The sequence below is a fragment of the Stomoxys calcitrans genome, chromosome 2 (genome assembly GCF_963082655.1).
Source record: "Stomoxys calcitrans chromosome 2, idStoCalc2.1, whole genome shotgun sequence".
Lineage (NCBI taxonomy): Eukaryota > Metazoa > Arthropoda > Insecta > Diptera > Muscidae > Stomoxys > Stomoxys calcitrans.
The window spans coordinates 157,551,813-157,574,860 of record NC_081553.1 but is presented as its reverse complement, the minus strand read 5'-3'; the positions used below and the strand labels follow the sequence as shown (position 1 = coordinate 157,574,860).

Here is a 23,048-nt window from a genome sequence, read left to right as displayed (position 1 = left end):
AAAGCTACCTCAATGTCAACGATCATCAAATCCACGAAAAGGTTGTTGAGTATCTAGCGGTTAGCTATCTCGGACTGTACATGCCAAGATGCTAAAGATCCTGCAAGACTCAACAGCTATTCGAAGACTCGAGTCACAAAAACACTTAGGGCTTTCAAATCTGTAAAAAAATGAAATCTAAATACTTGATCCTGTAAAAATTAGATTAATATAAAAACTGATAAATCGGAACCAAGAAAAGGACGAGCATTATCCTTTCTCGGGCCCCACGTTGGGCGCCAAATTTGTAATGTAATGTCCCAGGAAGGAAATGATGCAAAGTTTTATTCTAATTCGAGGCATCCTAGTACTGATATACAGAGAGGACTGCGGGAGCCATTGAAGAGCTAGCATCAGTCGGGCGGGGGGATTCGGTCCTTCCATATAAAAGCCTTTTTCCCACTACACAAATTATTATAGACTCCCTTTTTTGTATCTAAAAAAACAAGCTATTATCCAGAAACTAAACGGTGGGCCAAGCTAACTAGTTAAATGAAATCGCCCATAACTAGTCAGGAGAAAAACAAGAATTAAACAAAAGGCAAAGGTATCTACCAATACGCTACTCGAGCATAATTCCCACTGATGTCATTGTGAGATGCACATCGTTACCCACTCCAACCTATGTCTTCTTAGTGCAATATTTCATTGAAGACCCCTAGTATTCTTACCACACCTTTACTCTATGGTTTCGCACAAGAAAACATCTCATAATTTCCTTACCAATTCATCATAAAAGATACATAAAAATATTTATTGAATATAATTAATAATTCAGAATCCATTTTGTTATAATAAATCAAAAAAATACGTAACATTTTGAAAGCACTCTTATGAACGATAAATTCAGTTGCGTCCCTTAAGGGGTTAATTATACTTTTAGTATCTTTTAACTTCGATCGTATGATTTGACTGGGTTTCTATGCAAGCAAAACAAACATACAAACATTACATGAAAGAAATAAAAAAAATAATGGTATGTATGTTTGTACCATTGAATGGACAAAACAAAATATGCAAAGGCTGTGAGAGGCATAAATGAAATAACAATGTAAGTGTTATACTAATTACTCTCAGTAGAATTACAAGGCAAAAAGTGTCATAATAAAGAGATATGATGCCGCCTACGATCTCTCACAGTCTCTTGGTTACTTAATGTTTGTATGATTGTTTGTAACTATGGTTTATTAAAACACAAGACAACAAAAGAGCGCGAGACAAAAGTTGTATACATTTCTCTTCGTAAAAAAAAACATAGCAAAGACAAAACTTACCAGCACTGCCGCTGCACGTAGAAGGCCTCCTCCATGTAGTGGGTGATGGTCATTGCTGTGTATGGACAAAATTAAAAAAAAAACTATTGTATCTGCTTTTGACTCTGCAAAAACTTGCAACTAAACCAACATTAAAGTATCTGTGATTTAAACAGATATGCCCAAAATTTTACCCTCAAAGAAAAAAAGTAAAAAAAAATGTAAATGAATAAATATATAAATAATTAGATATAAGATTTACGGTGATGGTATGTTCATTTTGATGAACGGTCAGTTGCAGGTCAGGTTAACAGGGCCGGGTATCTGGGTTTAAATATGGCATGGTATTTTTGTCGGATTTGATGTTGATGCCAAGCCAAAAGGAAAACAATCGAGACAATCTGCACAATGACTTTTCCAACAATGGCACTGAAAAAGTCCTCGATGTGGAAATAAATAGTATTCTCGTTGCCTTTAAGGTGACGCAGTCAAAATGGATCCACAGTGATGATGATAGGCGTACGGCTCGTTCAAAAAGAAGAAGGCCTTAACAAAAAGACTTCGTGGCACAAATATTTATCACGGGTTCAACCTTGCAACCTGATGCAGTCCAACTGGACAAACAGTGCAGATTATAAGCAACTTGGCATAAAGATGTGGCCGTGGCAAAAAATATATGTCAGATTAAAATAGTTATCACGCTGCTCAATTGGCAGCGTGACTTTTCGATGTCTTGTGGCACTACTCTTGCGGTCCGGATGTTGTATGTTGTATGCCTTGCTTCGTGGCACAAATAGTTTCGGGAAAAATGTATTGTAATATGCCGGTATATCCCCCAAGCAGCTGTCAGAGAAAAATCGATCCTAAAGCTGACCAGATCTCTCCTGGATACACAAAATGTTGTGGGGAATCTTTAAAAAAAACATAACCTCTGTAAGGAAAATTTGGCATATCCTCTACAGAAAAGAAATTCGTACCTTTTTCACTTTCTTCAAACAAAATATTGCGTCAAAAAAATGTCGTTGTGAACTGCTCACAGATCACTAAAGCACTAGTCACAAAACTTAGATGATGCACCGAAAAAATTATGGTTTAAACAATACTCGATTTGATCTTTCCACTTTCGCAGTTGGCAAGTAAAAGGAAGTTATGAAGTTGGCTTTGTAACTTCTAGCCTTCACTTTGCCTAAAAAAAGGTATCAAAGAAAACGTCAAAACCAACACTATTACTTGTTGCCAATTGCAATGGTAATTTCATGGTTGCCACCAATCAAAGATCTCGGCTTGGCAACAAAACTCCTTTATCAAATGTCTATGCTACAAATAAAGAAATGCTGGGCAGAATCCAACTCAGACATTACCATAAAAAATATCTCCATAGAAATAATTCCTAATAAAATCTTAACAAAAAAGTTTGTACATGCCCAAGCTTTGCATCAAATTTGACCGGCCGAATACTTGCTTGTAATATTCAAGTGAGTGAGAGATAAGCACACCCTTTCTTTGTAAACATTGGTGGGTGGTTCATGTAAGCACCTGTAAAAAAACATCATCACAAAGCAGAATGTGTGCAATAAAAAAATGATATCTGCCTTTCATATAACTGTCTTTTTCTCCTTTAATTCGTCCGCTATTCTAAACAATGAATTATTTGTCTGCCTATAAAAAATAAAAAACTCTACTATTGATCACATTATGATCATAATCATCTTTGAAATTTTAAAAGTTTAGAATTCACTTGCAAATTATAAAAGACTTCTGGATTGTGTGGATAAAAAAGGCATATATTGCTGCATATGGAAATTAAAAAAAATAAAATCTACACCCAAAAACAAATGTGAGTAGTTGGATATAATTTCAAGGAACATAATCTAATGTATTTTTTTTTGGTGCGATGGCTGGAGTAAATGCATCGGGATGAAATTTAAGGAAAAAAAGTGCTGTCTTGGGAATGGTGAGTGATTAATGAAAACAAAGTCTATTGGTATGTCATTTGTCCCAGTGGCTCATAAGGTGAAAAAAGAAGGGACTACTATCGGACACATTCAGATAGTCTTTAGTCCGTGTAATGTAGAAATGAATTTTATAAATTGGAAAATAAAATTATCATCGCATAACTTTATAAAAAAATGCTCAAATTTGAGTACACTGGTTGTGACGAATATCATCAAATAATCGGACGGACAGACGACATAAACTATATATTCTGATAGATGAATATAGTCAAGCGAAGATAAAGTGTAGGTTTTCCTATTGGCCGTAAAGGTCCATTACACCAACGAACAGGGGGATGACGATGAAACAATCACCGCCTCTCTCAATATTGGAAAGACTTTGATAAGCAAAGATCCTAATACTAAAATATCAGGCAGTGCCCTGGCGAGAGACCCAACACAGCCTAACAGACAAGATTCGGGAGACTAGGATAGGTAAAAAATCTATTATTGAAACATTAGGCAGCGCAGAGACAGGAAAGTCAATGCAGTCTTAAGAACAGGGAGCAGACGATGAGATCGTCACCTACTCCCAAGATGCCCATTTACTGGAGGACCAATGATTGAGGTAATCCAGATAAACCTCCACCGAAACGAGACTGCTACACACGCTCTGATGGAGAAAATCAGCAAAGGCAAGATTCATATTGCCTTAATTTAGGAGCCATGGACGACCCGGAATAAAGTTTCTGGAGGTTTTCGGAACTGCAACGGTGAGGAAAGCAAAACAGACAGGAGACGAGGTACAAATGGTGCGATGCGAACTCTCACATTTCGTGGGTAGTACCAACACTAATAAGCGGGGCCAAGCCCTGGCAGAGTTCTTGAATATTAACGATCTAATAACACTTAATATTGGTAACATCACTACCTTTGTTAATAGGATTAGGGGGGAGGTATAAGATGCGACGATATGCTCGAGAACTCTAATCGATGAGGTTCAGCATTGGAGGGTCTCCATGGATCACTCTTTCTCTGACCATCGGTACATTAGGTTTATAATAGCACGGCCAGCACCGAATCCGATAAGTTTTCGAAATAAGTTGAAAACCAACTGGACAAAATTCGGAGGGCTACTCAGAAGAAGAATTAGGCAAGATAATTTAGATTGTCCAAGCATAGAAAACATTAAAGAAAACCCATTTTCACAGGATATGACGGGGCGCACGGAGACACCGTGATCTTGAAATAATGATGTTGTTTGAAGGAATTTATGGTGAAGGAATCCTTGGGGAGCTTTTAACCATTTAAGTCACCGGGACCTAAAGGAATATTTCCTGCGTTATTACAGAAAGAGGCAGACTTTCTTGTGACTCATCTGGTAACTATTTTCACAACGTGCCTAGGACTTGCACATACTCCGAAAGCCTGGCAGGAGGCAAGGGTGGTATTTATACCCAAGCCCGACAAGGCAAGTTACGCTACATCAAAGGCCTATAGACCTATAAGCCTTACGTCATTTCTACCCAAAACCATGGAATGTATTGTGGACACCATGATGAAGAGTAGGACATCCAGCGAACTAATCAAATACAAACAGCATGTCTATGTCAAGGGAATGTCGGTGGAGACTGCCCTGCACGAGGTTGTGCATAAAATAGAAGAATCATTCGATGCCAAGATGTAAACATTGGCGGTATGCTTTGACATCGAATCAATGTCAATGTGCGAACCGACACATTGATCCAATCCTTAGACCAGTACCGGGTGGACCGGGTCCTTAGAGACCCGAGGATAAACCATATGCTAATGAACAGGTGGTAAATTGTGTGTCCCATGACATAAATATAAGGGAAAAAGTGGCACAAGGTTCGCCACAGGAGGGTATTTTATCGCCACTCCTATGGGTGACCACTACAAATGACCTATTACGGATGCTGACTGAGGAGGGGTTTAAACCCGTCTACTACGCAGACGATGTCCTAATAATTCTAAGGGGTAAGGATCCGAACCAGCTACGCAGAAGGGCCGAAAAGTTCTTGCACATGGCCTTTGACTGGGCTAGACCCAGAGGAGACAGAAATATGTCTGTTTACAAGGAAGACGAAGGTGGCCCAATTTAAGGCACAACGTTTCCTCAATTAGACGATTTCGATATCCGACAAAGTGAAATACTTAGGTGTGATCTTGGAAGTGTGATTCAGGAGCGTACTGAGAAGGCTCACAGGCACTATGTAGACGGCCCCTTGCCTAGAAATGGGGCCTTAATCCGAGGACAGTCCTCTGGCTCTATTGGAGCGGGATTAGACCAATACTTACTTACGTCACAGTAGTTTGGTGGGCTGCTATGGAAAAAACATGTTAAGAGAACATGTTGTCTTGGCATAGGCGGAGCTATGAGAACCACGCCCACTATGGCACTGGAGACTATTCTAGATATCCGACCCATTGACATATATTTAGATTAAGTGTGAGGCAGTCACTGCGGCTATGAGACTTAAGGCGATGGGAAAATGGATTGAGGATGGGAGCTGCTCATACCATCGCGTTATAATCGAGGCGACGATAGGAAACCTGGAAGGAAGGGAAGAGGTTTCCGATCGGATACCTGAAATGAATCTTGAAGTCGAGTGCGAGGCACTGCTGCCAGCGGCACAGTCTTGGATTGACGGAACCCTAGTATTGTCATCTGAAAGATCATGCTGCACGGATAGATTAAAGCCAGAGGACAGAGTGGACCTGGGGGTCTACATTGAGAACCCAGGGACTGAGATCTGTTTTAGACTGGCTGACCATAATACGGACGGGCGGACGGACATGTCAAGATTGACTTAAAATGTCATGACGATCAAGAATGTATAAACTTTATGGGATCTTAGACGAATATTTCGAAGAGTTAAAAACAGCATGACGAAATTTGTATACCCCCATCCTATGGTGGAGGGTATAAAAAAACCACAGTTTATTTGTGTGCGATTTTTTTTATTTATATATTCAAATATACATATATTTTAATTCAAGCTCAAAGTCGTTGTTTTTTATTAAAAAAACCGCGGGAGCTATATCCAATTCTGAACCTTTTCGATGGACCTCGGCGGATGTTTTCAGATGTGTTATCAAACAACCGTATCAAATTTCAAGCAAATATGTTCAAACTGTAATGACTACTTTTGCCAAATGACAACACTTTTGCAAATTGCCCCAAAATCTGACGAGCATACAGATGGGAGATTTTGGGAAGATTAGTCAATAAATGCGCTTGCATTGCGCTCTTAGAGGAGGAGTATGTGCCAAATTTGAAGACGATCGGATTCAAATGGAGTTGGAACACAAATTAACATGGGCAGAGCGATAGACATAGCTAAATCGAATTAAAAAAAATACTAATTTCGTCATTCTGTTTGTAACACCTCGAAATTTGCGTCTAAGACCCCATAAAGTATTTATTCTTGATCGTCATGTCATTTTAAGTCGATCTAGCCATGTCCGTCCGTCTGTCCGTCCTGCCATATGATATAGCTGCCATATAAACCGATCTTGAGTCTTGTCTTCTTGAGTCAATAGAGCGCGCAATTCTCATCCCATTTGGCTGAAATTTTGCGTGAGCTGTTTTTTTATGACTTCTAATAACTGTACTCAGTATGGCGTAAATCGGTATAGAACCTGATATAAACCGATATGGGATTTGGACTTCTTGAGCCTCTAGAGGGCGAAATGCTAACCCCATTTGGAAATTTTGTGCAACGGCTTCTCTCATGACTTTCTTATCCGAATGAACTGAAATATTACACATTGACTTCTACAATGTTCAGCATTTAATTATGGTCCGAATTGGACTACAACTTGTTTTGCCTTAGAAGAGATGCTGGGAAAAGAACTCGACAAATATCGCATTTGGAGGATGGTATTTGAGATTCAGCTCGGCCGAACTTAGCACGCTTTTACTTGTTATTATTATATGTTTGTAATGATAAATCATTAAATCTTGCGGCTGTTGAACATGATAATGCAAATAAAAACTAAAATGTCAATTAGGAAGTGTCCAGAAATTTGACAACCTAGTGGAATTTGTCACAGGGTTGTATAGTTGGTTTCTTTGTTGTTGGGCAAGTAATTTTACATTGTAGAAGATTACTCCATGTTACAGATTACTCCGAATATTTTCTTCATTTGAAACAATAAAATTTGCCACGCACCCGCATTCGGAAAAGGCACAGCAGCCAGACAAAAGGCTGCGGTCTCTTGGAGGGAATCTCATCCCCAAGAGAACTAAGGCGAACAGTAGTAATATGCGTCCAAGAACCGTTGCTAAAGTCGCTTAGGACAGCTTGACATGGGAGTTTTCGAAATGGGAGATGAACAGGGCTGCATACCTAAGAGCAATTGGAGTGTGGTAGTCAATGGACTGTTATTTGTATACACTGAAATTCTTGCGGAATTGCCTGGGTCTCCTCCAGTTTGTGATGATGTAAATCGATACAAACTAATTGCCTTCCAAGATCAATGTATCGTTGCGCCCTAAGAATGATTTGTGAATGATTTTTGAATTTAATCAAGAAGGAAGATGGCGAACGGAGATATACAGTATTCGTACTAAACTCTGGCTGGAAGAACTCAGCTTCAAGTTTGAAGGAGTTATATCGTACGAATTCTAGATGTTGAAGTTAAAAGTCCGTTGAAGCAAAAGGGTTGGGGAGTCAGGAGACGACTGTTGCGGATTGCAAGAGACTGAAAATCCCCTACTACGATCAAGCGAGGAGGGGAAGGGACTCGACAACATGCCTTGTGGATGCGCCATCTAATTGAATTGGTCTCAAGGTGTGCGCCAGCGGGGAAGGAAGGAACTCAGAAGATGCTTCAACAGCAGCAGCTTGGGAAGCATCTATGGGGAAATCGCTCACACCACAAAAGTGATGCGCCCTTTTCCCCAAAGAGGTGTCGCACTGCGGCTCGCAGTTCGGACACGGCTTTAAAACGGATGTCCCTTTTCATTAAACTTAAACTTGAATCGTACAGCACTGATTTGATATGTGAAAAGGTTTGCCCTGTTCTTTAATGGAAAGTTCCATGGCCAAATTTGGATTTTACCCCTGCATGTGTAACGAAACTCATCACGCAAGATTGAACTAGTCTTGTGGGGATGAACTCCTGGCAAACTAAGACGACAAGGCTAGCGCAATAGTGATGACAAATCCGAATCCTAACTATGGTCCGGTTTTTACAGATAAATCTCCGCCATTGTAAGGTTGCTTCGGCGGCGTTTTGGGTAATTCTGATTACAGGAGGATTTGACGTTTTAAAACAATTTTAAATAAGGTTAAAATTTTTTACCTGTCGATCTGCGCACTCTGATAGGATTTCAGGAAAATGGGTTTTGGTCTGCATCTTTAATACACATGCCCAACACATGCTATTACTTGCCGCACCGATTTTGCATAAGTGAGCTCGTAGTCCTATGTGTCCCGTTATGATACCGAAAGCTATACTGACCTCCTTCTTATATCCTTTGATTAACAGCCTCGTCTTCGGGAGATGCGTTTCTCTGTTCCATAACGAGCTAAGAAAATTTAAAGGGCGATCTAAGAAAGGCTCAGAACAAATTCTGCCTGGAATTCTGCTGCTCCGGGGAGGATACATCCGAGGATTCAGAAGTCAGAGAATTTACGGACAACATCTAACACTAGAATATCTCGTTGATTCACATTTCCCGGGAAGCACTCCAACGCAGGAGGTTCTTGGGGATATTATTTCTGAATCGAGGCGATATTAAGTTTTGACTCCTTTAAATCGTCCGGTTCTGATGATGTATCATCGATTCAATTGCAATCCGTGACCGATAGACCGGCTCCCTGGCTTAAGGAGATATATTCTACTTGTATCAGCATGCCGTATATACCTGTAGTATGGGGCAACACAAATATCATTTTCGTTCCAAAATAAGGAAACCCTCCCACACGAAGGCGAGAGGTTTTCGACCTATTAGTCTGTCATTTTTTATACGGAAGTCTCTGGAGAGGTTGATAGAGAAGTATCTTAAGCCAAAGAATCCGACGTCCATCATAAGGGAGCTTGAGTTTCTAGGCATCAATACTATCGTAAATAATATTAACGACTTATTTAATAAAATATGCATTATGGGATCGGGATTAGAGGGACACCTTAAGGAGGAGTAAGGTGTGCAAGTGGTCGTGTATGCAGATATGGTGGCTATTAGGGTTATGGGAAAGTTTCCTGACACTCTTAGAGATATACTTCAGGAAGCACGACAGCGAAGTGGGCTACCGAATATGGTCTAAGTGTTAATCAGTCTAGGTAAGGTTAGAGTGACAATCTATTTTCTAAACAGACTCACTTAGACCATTGTGATACCACAGTAGCGACAGGCCAGGTCTCAGGTGGGAGTCGAACCCTCGACCCACTCACTGGTAATACGAGCACTCTACCACCTCGGCCACCGGTCCAACCGGACAAAACAATTTCCGTAAAATTCCTGGGTGTCTTGCTGGAGTGCTGTGAAGCTAAGGGCGCTTGCTCTTTAGTCATCCGGCAGCTATGGACACAGTGTCACCCGATGTTCCAATAGTGTGGATAACACAATGTCTGTGACTCTATTTAATTAAAAGTACTGATGGGACTTAAATATCCCTAGTAATAGAAGGTTTGTAAACTTCTATACAGATGGTTCCAAATTAACCGACGAAGAAGGCTTTGGAGTGTACTCTGAAGAACAAGAACTGGTCATATAGAAGATGTTACCTGACCACTGCAGTTAGCCTGTATCGGAAATCCTTGCTATTAAAGAAGTGGTGAAGTCGCTTAGGTATAATGCCATAATGACGATAGGCGTAAATATTTTCTGAGACAGTCATTAAATTCGTGGAAAATGCGTTTTTAAATTAAAACCCGACCATTACTGTCGCTGAGCTCACAACGAAATGACTGAACTGTTAAAAATTCACCTGTTCTGTGTGCCGAGCCGCAGAGATATCCCAGGGAATTGTAGAGCAGACGAACTAGGAAGTACCTACCACATTCCAGGGCAACTGGGATCTGCGAATATGCCTACAGCGACATGTAAGCTAGGCTTTGAAGAAGGGGTCCGAAGGGCAACTAATGACGCAAAGTTCGAGTCATGAACTGTCCAAAATTATATGGCCCAATCTAGACCTGTGCCACTTTGTTGTTGCTGGCAAGAATAGACGTTGACAATGACTGACTTTTGCAGAACCTGTAAGGACGCCGAGGAAGAGGAGACTATATAATATATGCTGTGTGGCTGACCCGCATTGGCCGGCAAAAGGATTTCCACTGTAGGTTTTCATTTCTATGAGAATTTGTTCGAACTGGCGGATGTGAATATTTGCCAGTTTTTGGGATTTTAAAAGTTTTTTAGATGGCTCAACGATATGAAGTAGAAGGCATTTCCTTCTCCGACGAAAGCGTCTAAGTGAGCCTGATAGTAAACTGTCACTTAAACTTAATCTAAACTTAATATTTGTAAATGTTTTCACATTTCATATCGCAAATCACATTATAATTTACTTTCAATCTTAAACTTGAGAAATGGTACATATATTCGGCTGACTGCTAAAACTAATCGTGATCATTGTGTTATTTTTAATTCAGCCATGTCGTTTGTACTAATCACATGTAATGGTTCAATGGAAAATAGAATATCAATGCCAAAAGTTATCAAAGAAGTATATCACTTTGTTAAAGATGGTTTATTAACCAATTAAAAGTTTAATTGATCAATTTAATTCTACATTTTTTCTGTGTATCCAAGTGTTAATTGTTGGGATTGCAACTCTACAGCATCGAAGAAAAGTTCATTCCGCTTGTTTTGTATTTAATTTAATTAATAACGGCATTAATTTTTCAGAATTTTTATCGCATAGTCGGTAAATATGGCCCGTTTGGTGGTGGGATGACCACCCAGACATTAAGATCTAAAAATAGATATCAGATTTGTGCTCTATTCTCTAATACCTTTTATTTGGTTTTATATTGCCGTGGTCGGCATGTTAGGTTAGGTAAGAGTGTCAGTCCTTTACAGACTAACGGCGGGAATCGAACCCACGACCCCTGCACTGGTAATCCAAGCACGCTACCAACTCGGCTACACCCAGGCACTTTTTCCCGAAAGAGGATATCAGTTCCGTGCTCTATGCCTCTATCCGTGCTCTATGCCTCTATTCCGTGCCAAATGCCTTGAAGTTGAGTCCCATATTGCAAATGATAGGTAAATATGTCCCCTCAGACATTTCGCCCCGAATGTAGATATCGAATTCGTCCTCTACCTTAAACTACGCGATTTGAGGTTGGAGCGTCCAACTTGGCGCCCATTGGAACATCAGTACCGCAAATCTGTAACTTATAACGAAAATCGTTTAGTTAAATTTGTCGAAAAAATCGTTTTTTTTAGTTTTGACTTCTTGAGTTTAGGCAAACAAAGGATAAAAGAAAAGAATTGCTTTTAGAGCTACATCAAGTTATGGTCCGATTCGGACCATAATTGAACTGAATGTTGGAAGTCAATGTTTAAAATTGCAGCCAATTCGAATAAGAATTGCGCCCTTTAGGGGCTCAAGAAGTAAAATAGAGAGATCGGTTTGTATGGGAGCTGTATTAGGCTACATGCCGATTCGGACCTTATTTGACACGTATGTTGAAGGTCATAGGAGGAAACGTTGTAAAAAACTTAGCCGAAACGGATAATAATAGCGCTCTCTAAAGGCTCATGTAGTCAAGATCACAGACCGGTTTATATGGCAGCTATATCAGTTTATATACCGATGCTTTCAGCTAAATCGAATAAGAATTGCGCCCTCTATTGGATCAAGAAGACAATATCCAATATCGGTTTATATAGCAGCTATATCAAAACATGGATCGAAATGACCCATTTACAATCCCAACTGACCTACACTAATAAGAAGTATTTGTGCAAAATTTCGAGCGGCTAGCTTTGCTCCTTTGAAATTTAGCGTGCTTTCGACAGACTGAGGGACGAATGGACAGACGGACGGAAATTGCTAGATCGACTTAAAATATCTTGAGGATCAAGAATATATATGCCTTTAAGGGTCTTAGATGAATATTTCGAAGAGTTACAAACAGAATAATGAAATTGGTATGCACCCATCCTATGGTAGAGGGCACACAAATTTGATGTCAACACATAACGCAAACAGAAATCAACTCAGCAGCAGCCCTCGGCACACTCCTATGAGTCATATGAATAAAGGTCATGCCACTCATTTGCACGATTGGATGTTTGTTCATTTCAATGATACGTCGTGTAACATCGTTTGCCTACATCCATTTCGTCAATGGCGCTGTTATTGATAAAAGAATGAGGTCAATGGAGAGACGACAAACTATAGCTGGCAATCTTTCGATAATCGCAACATTCGACATTTTCGATAGTTTTAATAATAAATATCGATACTATCGTTAATTTCCCATAACCCGTATTTCAAACGAAAATGAGAAGTAAAAATCGGGAGATTCATTTATATAGAAGCAATATCAAATTAAACCAAGATTAATAAAGTCAGTTGTAAGTCATGAGAGAAAACATTGTACAAAATGTTAGCCTAATCTGATAAAATTGCGCCCTCTATAGGCACAATGTATCTTAAAGAATACATTCAAAGTCGGATAGCTTATTTTTGTTTAATTTTGCAATAAATTTAACTTTTCCGATAGTATCCACTGGAAAATATCAATCGATATTCATTCAAAAAATTAAATATCGATAGTACCGATAGTGCCATCGATATTTTGCCAGCTCTACAACAAATACCTGAAATGACAAAAAAGAGCAGAAACGTTCGTTCAATCAAATCATAGTGATGATACTGCGTTCAATCAAATCATATTGATGATACTGCGTTCAATCAATCATAGTGATGATACTGCGGTGTTGCTTTAGAAACGATCAGGGATGACAAAATTGTTAACTGGTAGTTTTGTTGATACTTTTTTCAAACAGGGTTATCGTTGAGAATACTGAAACACATAAAGTTGATGTTTATTAAGGGGTTCCGGTTGGTTCGGGAAAGTTTGAAGGGGATGGGTGGGGAGTGGGGCCGTCTGATCCTACATCCATCTATATACATATCTGTTTAGGATATCTAGGACCTGCCCCTCAAATATATGACTACAATTTTTCAGATTATTTGTAATCGCAAAATCAATTCATAGGAAAATTTCGCTTAACCCATTAACACCTGATTCTCTATTCTCTTGTCCGATTGATTTATATATAATATAATTTTTTAAAATATTTTTTACAAATTATTCGAAAAATTTTTGGAAAAATTTAAAAAAAAAAATCTTTTCATTTCCTAATACACTACGTTTTAACAACAACAAAAATTATTTTCTAAATATTTTATGACCATTTAGAGAAAAAAGTAGAATTAAATAACTTGGACATAAAATCTCACCTGCAGTCAAAAGTAGGCTTATCGCCATAAATTTATATTTTTATGCAGCCAAATGCAACAAAATACTAAAAAGGTTTCCAAAAATCTCACTTCTTACAATTTGGGGAAAATTTCCCCCCGAAACATGACTTGGGGAAGCATTTCAAACTATAAAAAAATAATTAGTATACTTTTAACATGGTATCATTCTATGCAAACTGTGAACATTTCAAGAAAATTTGTTCAGCCATTTATGAGTATAAGAGAAAACATAATTTTATGAAAATTTAGAGTTGATTTGCATATATAACCATTTTTATGCTGACCATCATACGATGGGGGTACATAATCAAGTTTTTCCGTTTGTGACACCTCGAAATAGTGATCTAGGACCCCATAAGGTATATGTATTCTTGATCGTCTCGACATCCTGAGTCGGACGGACATGGGTCAGTCCATCCATCTGTCGAAATCACGATAGCGATTTAGCACAGATACTTAGTATTGCTGTAGGTCGTTGGGGATTGCAAATGGACCATATCGGTTCAGATTTGGATATAGCTCCCATATAAAACGATCTCCCGATTTGACTTCTTGCGCTCCTGGAAGTCGCCATTTTCATCCGATTTGGCTGAAATTGTGCACATTGTGCTCTGTTATGACATCCAACCACTGTGCCAAAAATGGTCCAAATCGGTCTATAACCAGATATAGCTCCTATAAATCCATCTCCCAAATTTACTTCTTGAGCTCCTGGAATCCGCCATTTTTGTCCGATTTGTCTGAAATGTTGCACATAGTGTTCTATTGTGCCAACTGTGCCAAGTAAGGTCCATATCGGTCTATAACCAGATATAGCTTCCATATTTGAGCAGAATCCATCGTGGTGGGTTGCCAAGATTCAGCCAGCCCGAACTTAGCACGCTTTTACTTGTTTTAACTCCCTGGGAATCATGACATCCAAAAGGGAAAAAGCTGAATCAACGCCACTTACAAGCAACATACAGTAAAATACAAAATAAAACCCACCACCTTAAACGTCATGTGCTTGCACTTTAAAATGACGATTTGGAAACCATCTTTGGCCGAAATGGATATTTTGGGTTCCTTCTTTCTTTGTTGTTTTAGGAATCTTTAATCTGCAAAAGAAAAGAATTAAGAAATTCGAAAGAATCGAGAGATATTTATAAAAATATCTCTGTTTGTTAATTTTTTTTTGTTCTGACATATTTTCCAAAATGAGGGGGAAAATTTCAAATTTTCAGAAAACGGAAATTCAAACTGAATTCTACTGCTCTCAAATGGCAATGTTTTTAATTCTGTACCACTGTGTGTTCATCGACTACGACTTAATTTTTTGCAAAAGAAATTAGAACCGCCATCCAGAAGCAATGATTTTTAGGTTTTTCTTATTATTATTATTATGAGATGTTTATAAAGGGTGATTTTTTTGAGGTTAGGATTTTCATGCATTAGTATTTGACAGATCACGTGGGATTTCAGACATGGTGTCAAAGAGAAAGATGCTCAGTATGCTTTGACATTTCATCATGAATAGACTTACTAACGAGCAACGCTTGCAAATCATTGAATTTTATTACCAAAATCAGTGTTCGGTTCGAAATGTGTTCAAATTTTGACAAATTTTGTTCAGCGATGAGGCTCATTTCTGGTTGAATGGCTACGTAAATAAGCAAAATTGCATCCCGAAAAATGCACTGTTTGGTGTGGTTTGTACGCTGGTGAAATCATTGGACCGTATTTTTTCAAAGATGCTGTTGGACGCAACGTTACGGTGAATGAACACATTTCGAACCGAACACTGATTTTGGTAATAAAATTCAATGATTTGCAAGCGTTGCTCGTTAGTAAGTCTATTCATGATGAAATGTCAAAGCATACTGAGCATATTTCTCTTTGACACCATGTCTGAAATCCCACGTGATCTGTCAAATACTAATGCATGAAAATCCTAACCTCAAAAAAATCACCCATTATATGTTAACATAATACATACAAACTTAAGCCACGTTCAATTTAGTCAAATATTTAACCCAACTTGTTTTACCACTTTTGCCCAAAATATGTCAAATTCAAATTTTGTATCACATTAAACACATTTTGTATGTCCAAAATCGAATCGAATAGTGTAACAATTAGATAAAAAAGGCTTTTATTTGCCATACATTCGAATGAATGTAAAACATGTGTTTCCTTGTTCGACGTCGCAAAAAAATTTTAAGATATCAAAATATGGTCCAATCTCAACCACTGTTTCAAAATTCACCGAAATCGGATAAGAAATGCTTCTTTTATGGGCTAATTACTCTATTTTAGGTGATCGGTCTATATGGCAGCTATACCTAAATATGGTTCCATCTGGACCACATTCATTAAAAAGATGTAGGGGACTACCAAAACTCACTGTCTCAAATTTCATCGAAATCGGATAAAAAATGCTCCTTTTATGGGCTCAATATTCTATTTCGGGAGATCGGTCTATATAGCAGCTATATCTAAATATAGTCCGATCTAGACCACATTTAACAGAAAGGTGTAGGGGTCTACCCACGGTTTCAAATTTCATCGAAACCGGATAAGAAATACTTCACACATGATCGAAATGTTGGGTGTGAGTACAACCCAGACACGAAGAGTAAGATTAAACTCACATTCTTCACTACTTTCCAAGATAGGGCAAAAAAATTACTGTCGACGAAAGGAAAAGATGATGCTGTTTGTTCTAAATATAGATAACTGTATTTGTTTACCTATAGACGCGCACATTATAAACAGACTTGAAAACGAGAGATCCTATGTTCAAACCCCACTGGTGGCAAAAGGTAAATGTAGAACAAATATGGAAAAATGGTAAAGAATAAGAGTTTAACAAAAAACAACAACATCTAAAGCAAAACAAGTAAAAGCGTGCTAAGTTCGGCCGGGACGAATCTTATATACCCTCCTCCATGGATCGCATCTGTCGAGTTCTTTGCGCAGTATCTCTTTTTAGGCAAACAAAGAATAATGACTATGGACGGAGGAGGAGGAGGAGCTATATCAAGTTATAGTCCGATCCGGGGCTCAAGAAGCAAAATCGGGAGATCGGTTTACATGGGAGCTGTGTCAAGCTTTAGATCGATTCAGACCATATTGCACACGTATGTTGAAGGCCATGGGAGAAGCCGTTGTGCAAAATGTGTGCCAAATCGGATGAGAATTGCGCTCTCTAAGGGCTCAAGAACTCAAGATTCCAGATCGGTTTATATGGAAGTTATATCTGGTTATGGACCGATTTGGACCATACTTCGCATAAATGTTGAAAGTGATACCAAAACACCACGTGCAAAATTACAGCCAAATCGGATAGAAATTGCGCCTTCTAAAAGCTCAAGATGTCAGGACTCAAGATCGGTTTGTATAGCAACTATACCAGGTTATGGACCGATTTGAACTATACTTAGTTCATTTTGTTGGAAGTGATATCAAACCACTATATGCAAAGTTTCAGTCAAATCGGACGAGAATTGCGCCCTCTAGAGGTTCGAGAAGTCAAGACCTAAGGTCGGTTTATATGTCAGCTATATCAGGTTATGGACCGATTTGAACCATACTTCGCATAGTTGTTGGAAGTGATATCGAAACACTACGTGCAAAATTTCATCAAATCGAATAAGAATTCCACCTTCTAAAAGCTCAAGAAGTCAAGACCCAAGATCGGCTTATATGGCAGCTATATCAGAACATGAACCGATTTGGCCGATTTACAATCCCAACCGACCTACACTAATAAGAAGAATTTATGCAAAATTTCAAGCGGCTAGCTCTACTCCTTCAAAAGTTAGCGTGCTTTCGACAGACAGACGGACGGACATGGCTAGTTCGACTTAAAATGTCACGACGATCAATAATATATATACTTTATGGGGTCTTAGATGCATATTTCGAGGTGTTACAAACAGAATGACGAAATTAGTATACCCCCATCCTATGGTGGAGGGTATAAAAAACAAAAAAAAAAAAAACAAAAAATCGAGCAATTTTTTTTTTTAATTTAAAATATTCTAAAAAAGAAAATCAGATTTGTTTTCAGTGGTATTTCAGAATGCATTATTTATGGACTACTTTAATAGGGCTTACATACGTGCTTATGGTAGAAGTAAAAGGTTATGCCCTGTTCGCCAATGACACGCCGTGTAAATTTTGAAAGCGCGCGCGTATGTCTTTGGAATGCCTCCAGACTATTTTTAGGCATTTTAAAAAGCCTGCTGCACACCTTTTTTCGCCGCTGGGACCTTTCATTTGAGTCCCAAATTACCAAGATTGGTCCATACATCCCTTTGGCTTGTCAAATTTGGATACTAAATTTTTGTTTTTAGGCTATTAGAAGAATGCAAACAAAATTTCCCTTCAATCGTTAGATCACGAAAGTGGAAAAAAATTTTTGTTCCTCTTATTGCAAAAAACGGCTGCGGAGCTGCCTGAGTTCTTCTGTTTATATAAATACTATTTGTTGATGGTCATAATGAGTGAATCTAATATATTATATTTTTATTTTTATTTTACAGTCTCTGGAAAGTACCCGCCGAATGATAGCACTATGTGAGGAGGTGAGTTCGATTCTTTTGCATTTATAAAGTTAACACTATCTATGTTTTAAATACGTAACATTTAAAGACATATTTTTGATTTGAAGCTCAACAGACATAAAACAACATATCTAAACACCAACAATAGATTAAAACAGATACATATAAACCTAAATTAACATTTAAACAGGAGTTTATATAGTAAATTTGGAAAGTAGCATAGGTAGCAAACATTGTAAAATCGGTTTTAACGATATACAGATATACCAAACAAAATCAAGGTGTACGAATCTTAGCAATCACAAGAGATATATGTGTATGTACATAATTACATAACGTACATCATAAAATTAATATTGGGTTGCCCAAAAAGGGTCCAAAAGGATTTTTCATGTAGTCGGCGTTGACAAATTTGTTCACAGCTTGTGACTCTGTAATTGCATTCTTTCTTCTGTCAGTTATCAGCTGTTACTTTTTGCTTGCTTTAGAAAAAAAGTGTAAAAAAAGTATATTTGATTAAAGTTCATTCTAAGTTTTATTAAAAATGCATTTACTTTCTTTTAAAAAATCCGCAATTACTTTTTGGGCAACCCAATATTAACATACTTAGGTTGCTATCAGGCGACTTGTATCTTACATATGTGTTTTTATTTTTTTTTTTTTCTAAAAGTTATTTCGTTTATTTGCCAGTGTAGCACACTCAGAGATCCAAAATTTGACATTTGAGAAACCCTGTCGCCATGAGTTGGAATAAGGTCGTTATTATTTAAATAAAGCAGTCGCTATTATACATGAGTCCTAGCGTCCTGTCGCAAGTTTGGTGCCACAATTACCTTACTTAATATACACCATCACTAATGCTACTAGTTTTTGTCAATATCTCAGGAGCAATTTGGTCAAGCCAAACTGTTTCTAAGCGATGAATGTAAGAATATGGAAGGCCCCTTATTAGTGCTATTAAGAAAAGGTTTCCCATTGCTCCTCAACAGAATTGTTGTGGAAAATTTTGTTGTTCTGATTTACAACTTTTTGAAATATTTATGTGAATGTTCTAACAACAACAAAAAATCGGAAACAACAACATTGAGTCAAAACTAAAATGGAATCAGAGCAATTTAGAACATTTTGACATGTACTACTTTTATACGTTCTATACAAGTACATGACTCTTTCGATATTTAAAACTTTTTGACAGTCTTAGACCATCTTGGTACATATGTAAAATACATGCCGTGTTAAAGCACTATTGAAGGTGCTTTAACTACTTACCAAATTTAAAAGGTGGCGTAGATGGCCTTGGGATATTTAGCAATTCTGGAAAAAATTTATATTTAATTCTAAGGAAGTCACAACAACCCCAAGATGGGAATGTATGAAGAGTTTTGAAGCGAGATTCAAAACCAGTTTTGAACCCAAATTGCGACTTGTCCATAACCATACCAAATGAAACTGTTATTTTAAGCTATCCGAAAAATGTATTTTGTATTACGAACGCATATGACACAGTTTGATATGCATCGTTTCAATGTTGTATCTTCTTAATTTTGTCGAGTTGAAATTTTGTCTGATCCAAATGAGATCGAAACAACGATGGATCGCATGTAAGAAGTTTTTGCATGGTTTCTCTTTAAAGGCGGAAACTCAGAAATGGTAATTAGAAATCAAACAATAAATCTCAATGATTTTTTTTTAATATTTTTGGAATTGCCTCCTTTTTTTTTACTCAAATCTTTTACTTAAATCGAGATATAGGGAACTAAATCGGGTTATCGATCGAGTCGGGCCATACATGGCATGTATGTTGGAGGTCATAGCAAATACGATATATACATATATTGTCGGTTTGTTTGTGTCAAAAACCGCTCAACCGATTTTCATGAAATTTTCACTGATGGTGCATAATGATCCTGTGGTGGAAATAGGGTACTAAATTTTTTGATATCTGAAGGGGGGCGGACTCTCCCCCCTTCAGATTTAAGTGTGCGAAATTTTGTGTGCTCTCTTATAGTAACATGATAATAAAAATTTGCTATCCATATATCGGATGGGATACCTTGGGGGGCCGCCCCACCCCCAAACTTACCAAATATATATTTAGACCAATCACGACGATATGGGACTCAAATGAAAGGTATTTAGGATATCAAAACGTATCTGATATCCAATTGTAGGTCCAAGAGTTAGGGGGACCATCCCAATCCCCAAAACACCCCTAAATCGGGCAAATTTACCGATCACGTCAATGGGGGGCTCAAATTAAATGTATTGGGGAGAATACTATGAAATTGATACCCATTTTCTGTTGATTTACCCCTTCCCCAATACACCCCAAATTGCGGTTTGTTTACTGACCATCACAATATGTGGCTCAAATAAACGTATTTAGAAGCAAAATACGAATCAGATATCCAAATGTGGGACCATGTATTTGGGGCTACACCCCTTTCCCAAGACACCTCCCAAGGAGTACAAATTTTGGGCCCAGGTGTTTGAGGACGCCTCATCCTATAAACATGACTTTATATTACGGGATTTTTTTAACTAGATTTCTTCGTCCACTATACGCCAATTTTCATTAGATTACCTTTTTCCTAACTCGAGCAAGAATTTTTCTAAGACAGTTGTATTCGTGGGTATTTTTCTACTCATTCGTCGGTAATGGTTTAAGTCAGTCTACCCATATTCGTTCATCCGATCAGCAGAAAGACGAAATCATTATAGCATTCGAACGAATGAGGCTATCCGCATTAAATTTTTCATAGATACGTCTTATCGATGTAGGTTGTTGGCCGTTGAAAATGGCTCAGTTGGTCCAGATTGATATTGGTTTGTAATACTAAACAATTTTAAAATACTAAAAAATTGATTCGTACTACAGTTTTGAGTACGGACTTTCAAATAGTTCGAACAGAGCTTATTCAAAAAAACGGGTTTAAGTTTTGAATATTGTTATACCCTACAACACTACTGTCGTACAAGGAAGAGAGATAGACCCATTAACAAGCATACCGATCGACTCAGTATCACTTTCTGGTTCGATTTAGCTATGTCCGTGTGTCTGTCTGTCTTTCAGTCCATGTTAATTTGTGTATGAATTTATTACAGGCATATTTACCTATGCCTACCTATTCAAATTGGAAGAAATCTGTTCTGGTTTGGATATAGCTTCCATATAAATGCGTTGCCACTAGAAGGCTACCGTAGCGCAGAGGTTAGCATGTCCGTCTATGACGCTGAAAGCCTGGGTTCGAATCCTGCCGAGACCACCAGAAAAAATTTTCAGCGTTGGTTTTCCTCTCCTAGTGCTGGCAACATTTGTGAGATGCTATGCTATGTAAAACTTCTCTCCAAAGAGGTGTCGTACTGCGACACGCCGTTCGGACTCGGCTAAAAAAAGGAGGCCCCTTATCATTGAACTTAAAATTGAATCGGACTGCACTCATTATGTGAGAAGTTTGCCCCTGTTCCTTAGTGGAATGTTCATGGGCAAAATTTGCATTGCATAAATGTGTCGCCCGATTTTCACTACTAGAGCAGTTGCAATCACATTGATCAACCGAACTTTTCAAAATTTTGTGCAACTATTTCCTCTATGACTCCTAAAATATATGCGGATTTTGGTCGAAATTCTACATAGAGACATTATTTGAATAAAATTTTTGAAAAACCAAATTTCAATGCAACTTTTTAAGACAAAATTTGAATGAAATTTTTTCTAAAGCCTAAAATTTTAATGAAATATTTTCCAAACGTAGAATTTCAATGAAATTTTTAAACAAAATTTCAATGAATTATTTTACACAAAATTGTAATGCAATTTTTCAATGAAAACTTTTAAAAATAAAAATTTGTAATAAAAAATTTTCTAAACTTCAAATTTCCATAAAAGTTTCTGTAAGAAAAATTTAATTTCCCTGTTTTTCAATTCAAGCTCGGGGTCTTTCTGTTTTTTTTTTATATAATTTATTTATCAATATTACAATGGAATGCATTTTGAAGACATGGTATGGATATAAAAAACAAGACACGATTTTTATATACGAAATATCGGTAAATAATTTAAATAAAAAACAAAAAACAGCATAATTTGACACATCAGTCTACTATAAAAATAACTAAATTTTATTTTTTCAAATGTCAGTGCTGATTTTTTCTTTATTCTTATTAAAATGTTTACAACAATTTTAGCAATTTCATAGCATATTTTCAGCTGGTGGCATTTTTATGGTAAAAATCAAGATCTGGTTCACATGTGTTTATGATTTTGTTACAATCACAAATACAAATAATACTGAAAAAATGCCAACTTTTGTCGAGAAACATAGGATCAAGTTTGTTAATTTTCCCGCAAAAAATTAATTTGTAACTTTAACAACCCAAAATACAACAAGCATTGACTTTGCAAGTCAATATGTAAGTGGTACTCTAAAAAATGAAAAGTATGTATTTGTGCTCAGCGGTAGTCGCTTGAAATTAGAACCCAGGGCAGAGGTTTTTGACATTTCATTTTCATACATATCTTATTTTCTCTCTGGCCCTGTTTTCAGCTACTAAGCAAGAATTCAATGCACTGGAAAACTTTTTGTCCTAATTTTAAAGATTCGAGCCAAAGATTAGCAAAATTAATTTAAAGATTATAATTTTCCAACTTTTTGAGAAAAATTTACTTTGGAGAAAAATATTTTCTTTCATATTAAGTATTTTTATATTAAATGGTATCCTACCAAACTTTGCGTCTTGTTATTAAGACAAAAATCTAAAATGAAGGTCATAATATCGTGAAAGTTAGGAAATTGACCT

The 23,048-nt window shown here is 37.5% G+C and overlaps 1 protein-coding gene across 2 annotated transcripts in view; it reads left to right on the top strand.

Moving 5' to 3' along the window:
- LOC106091404 (synaptosomal-associated protein 25) overlaps nucleotides 1-23,048 on the top strand; it is a 179,887-nt gene that overhangs the window by 28,776 nt on the left and 128,063 nt on the right. For both annotated transcript variants that reach the window (XM_059362277.1, XM_059362276.1), the window contains exon 3: nucleotides 18,228-18,269. In XM_059362277.1, coding sequence (XP_059218260.1) covers nucleotides 18,228-18,269 — 42 coding nt within the window. The remainder of the gene's footprint in view (nucleotides 1-18,227; nucleotides 18,270-23,048) is intronic.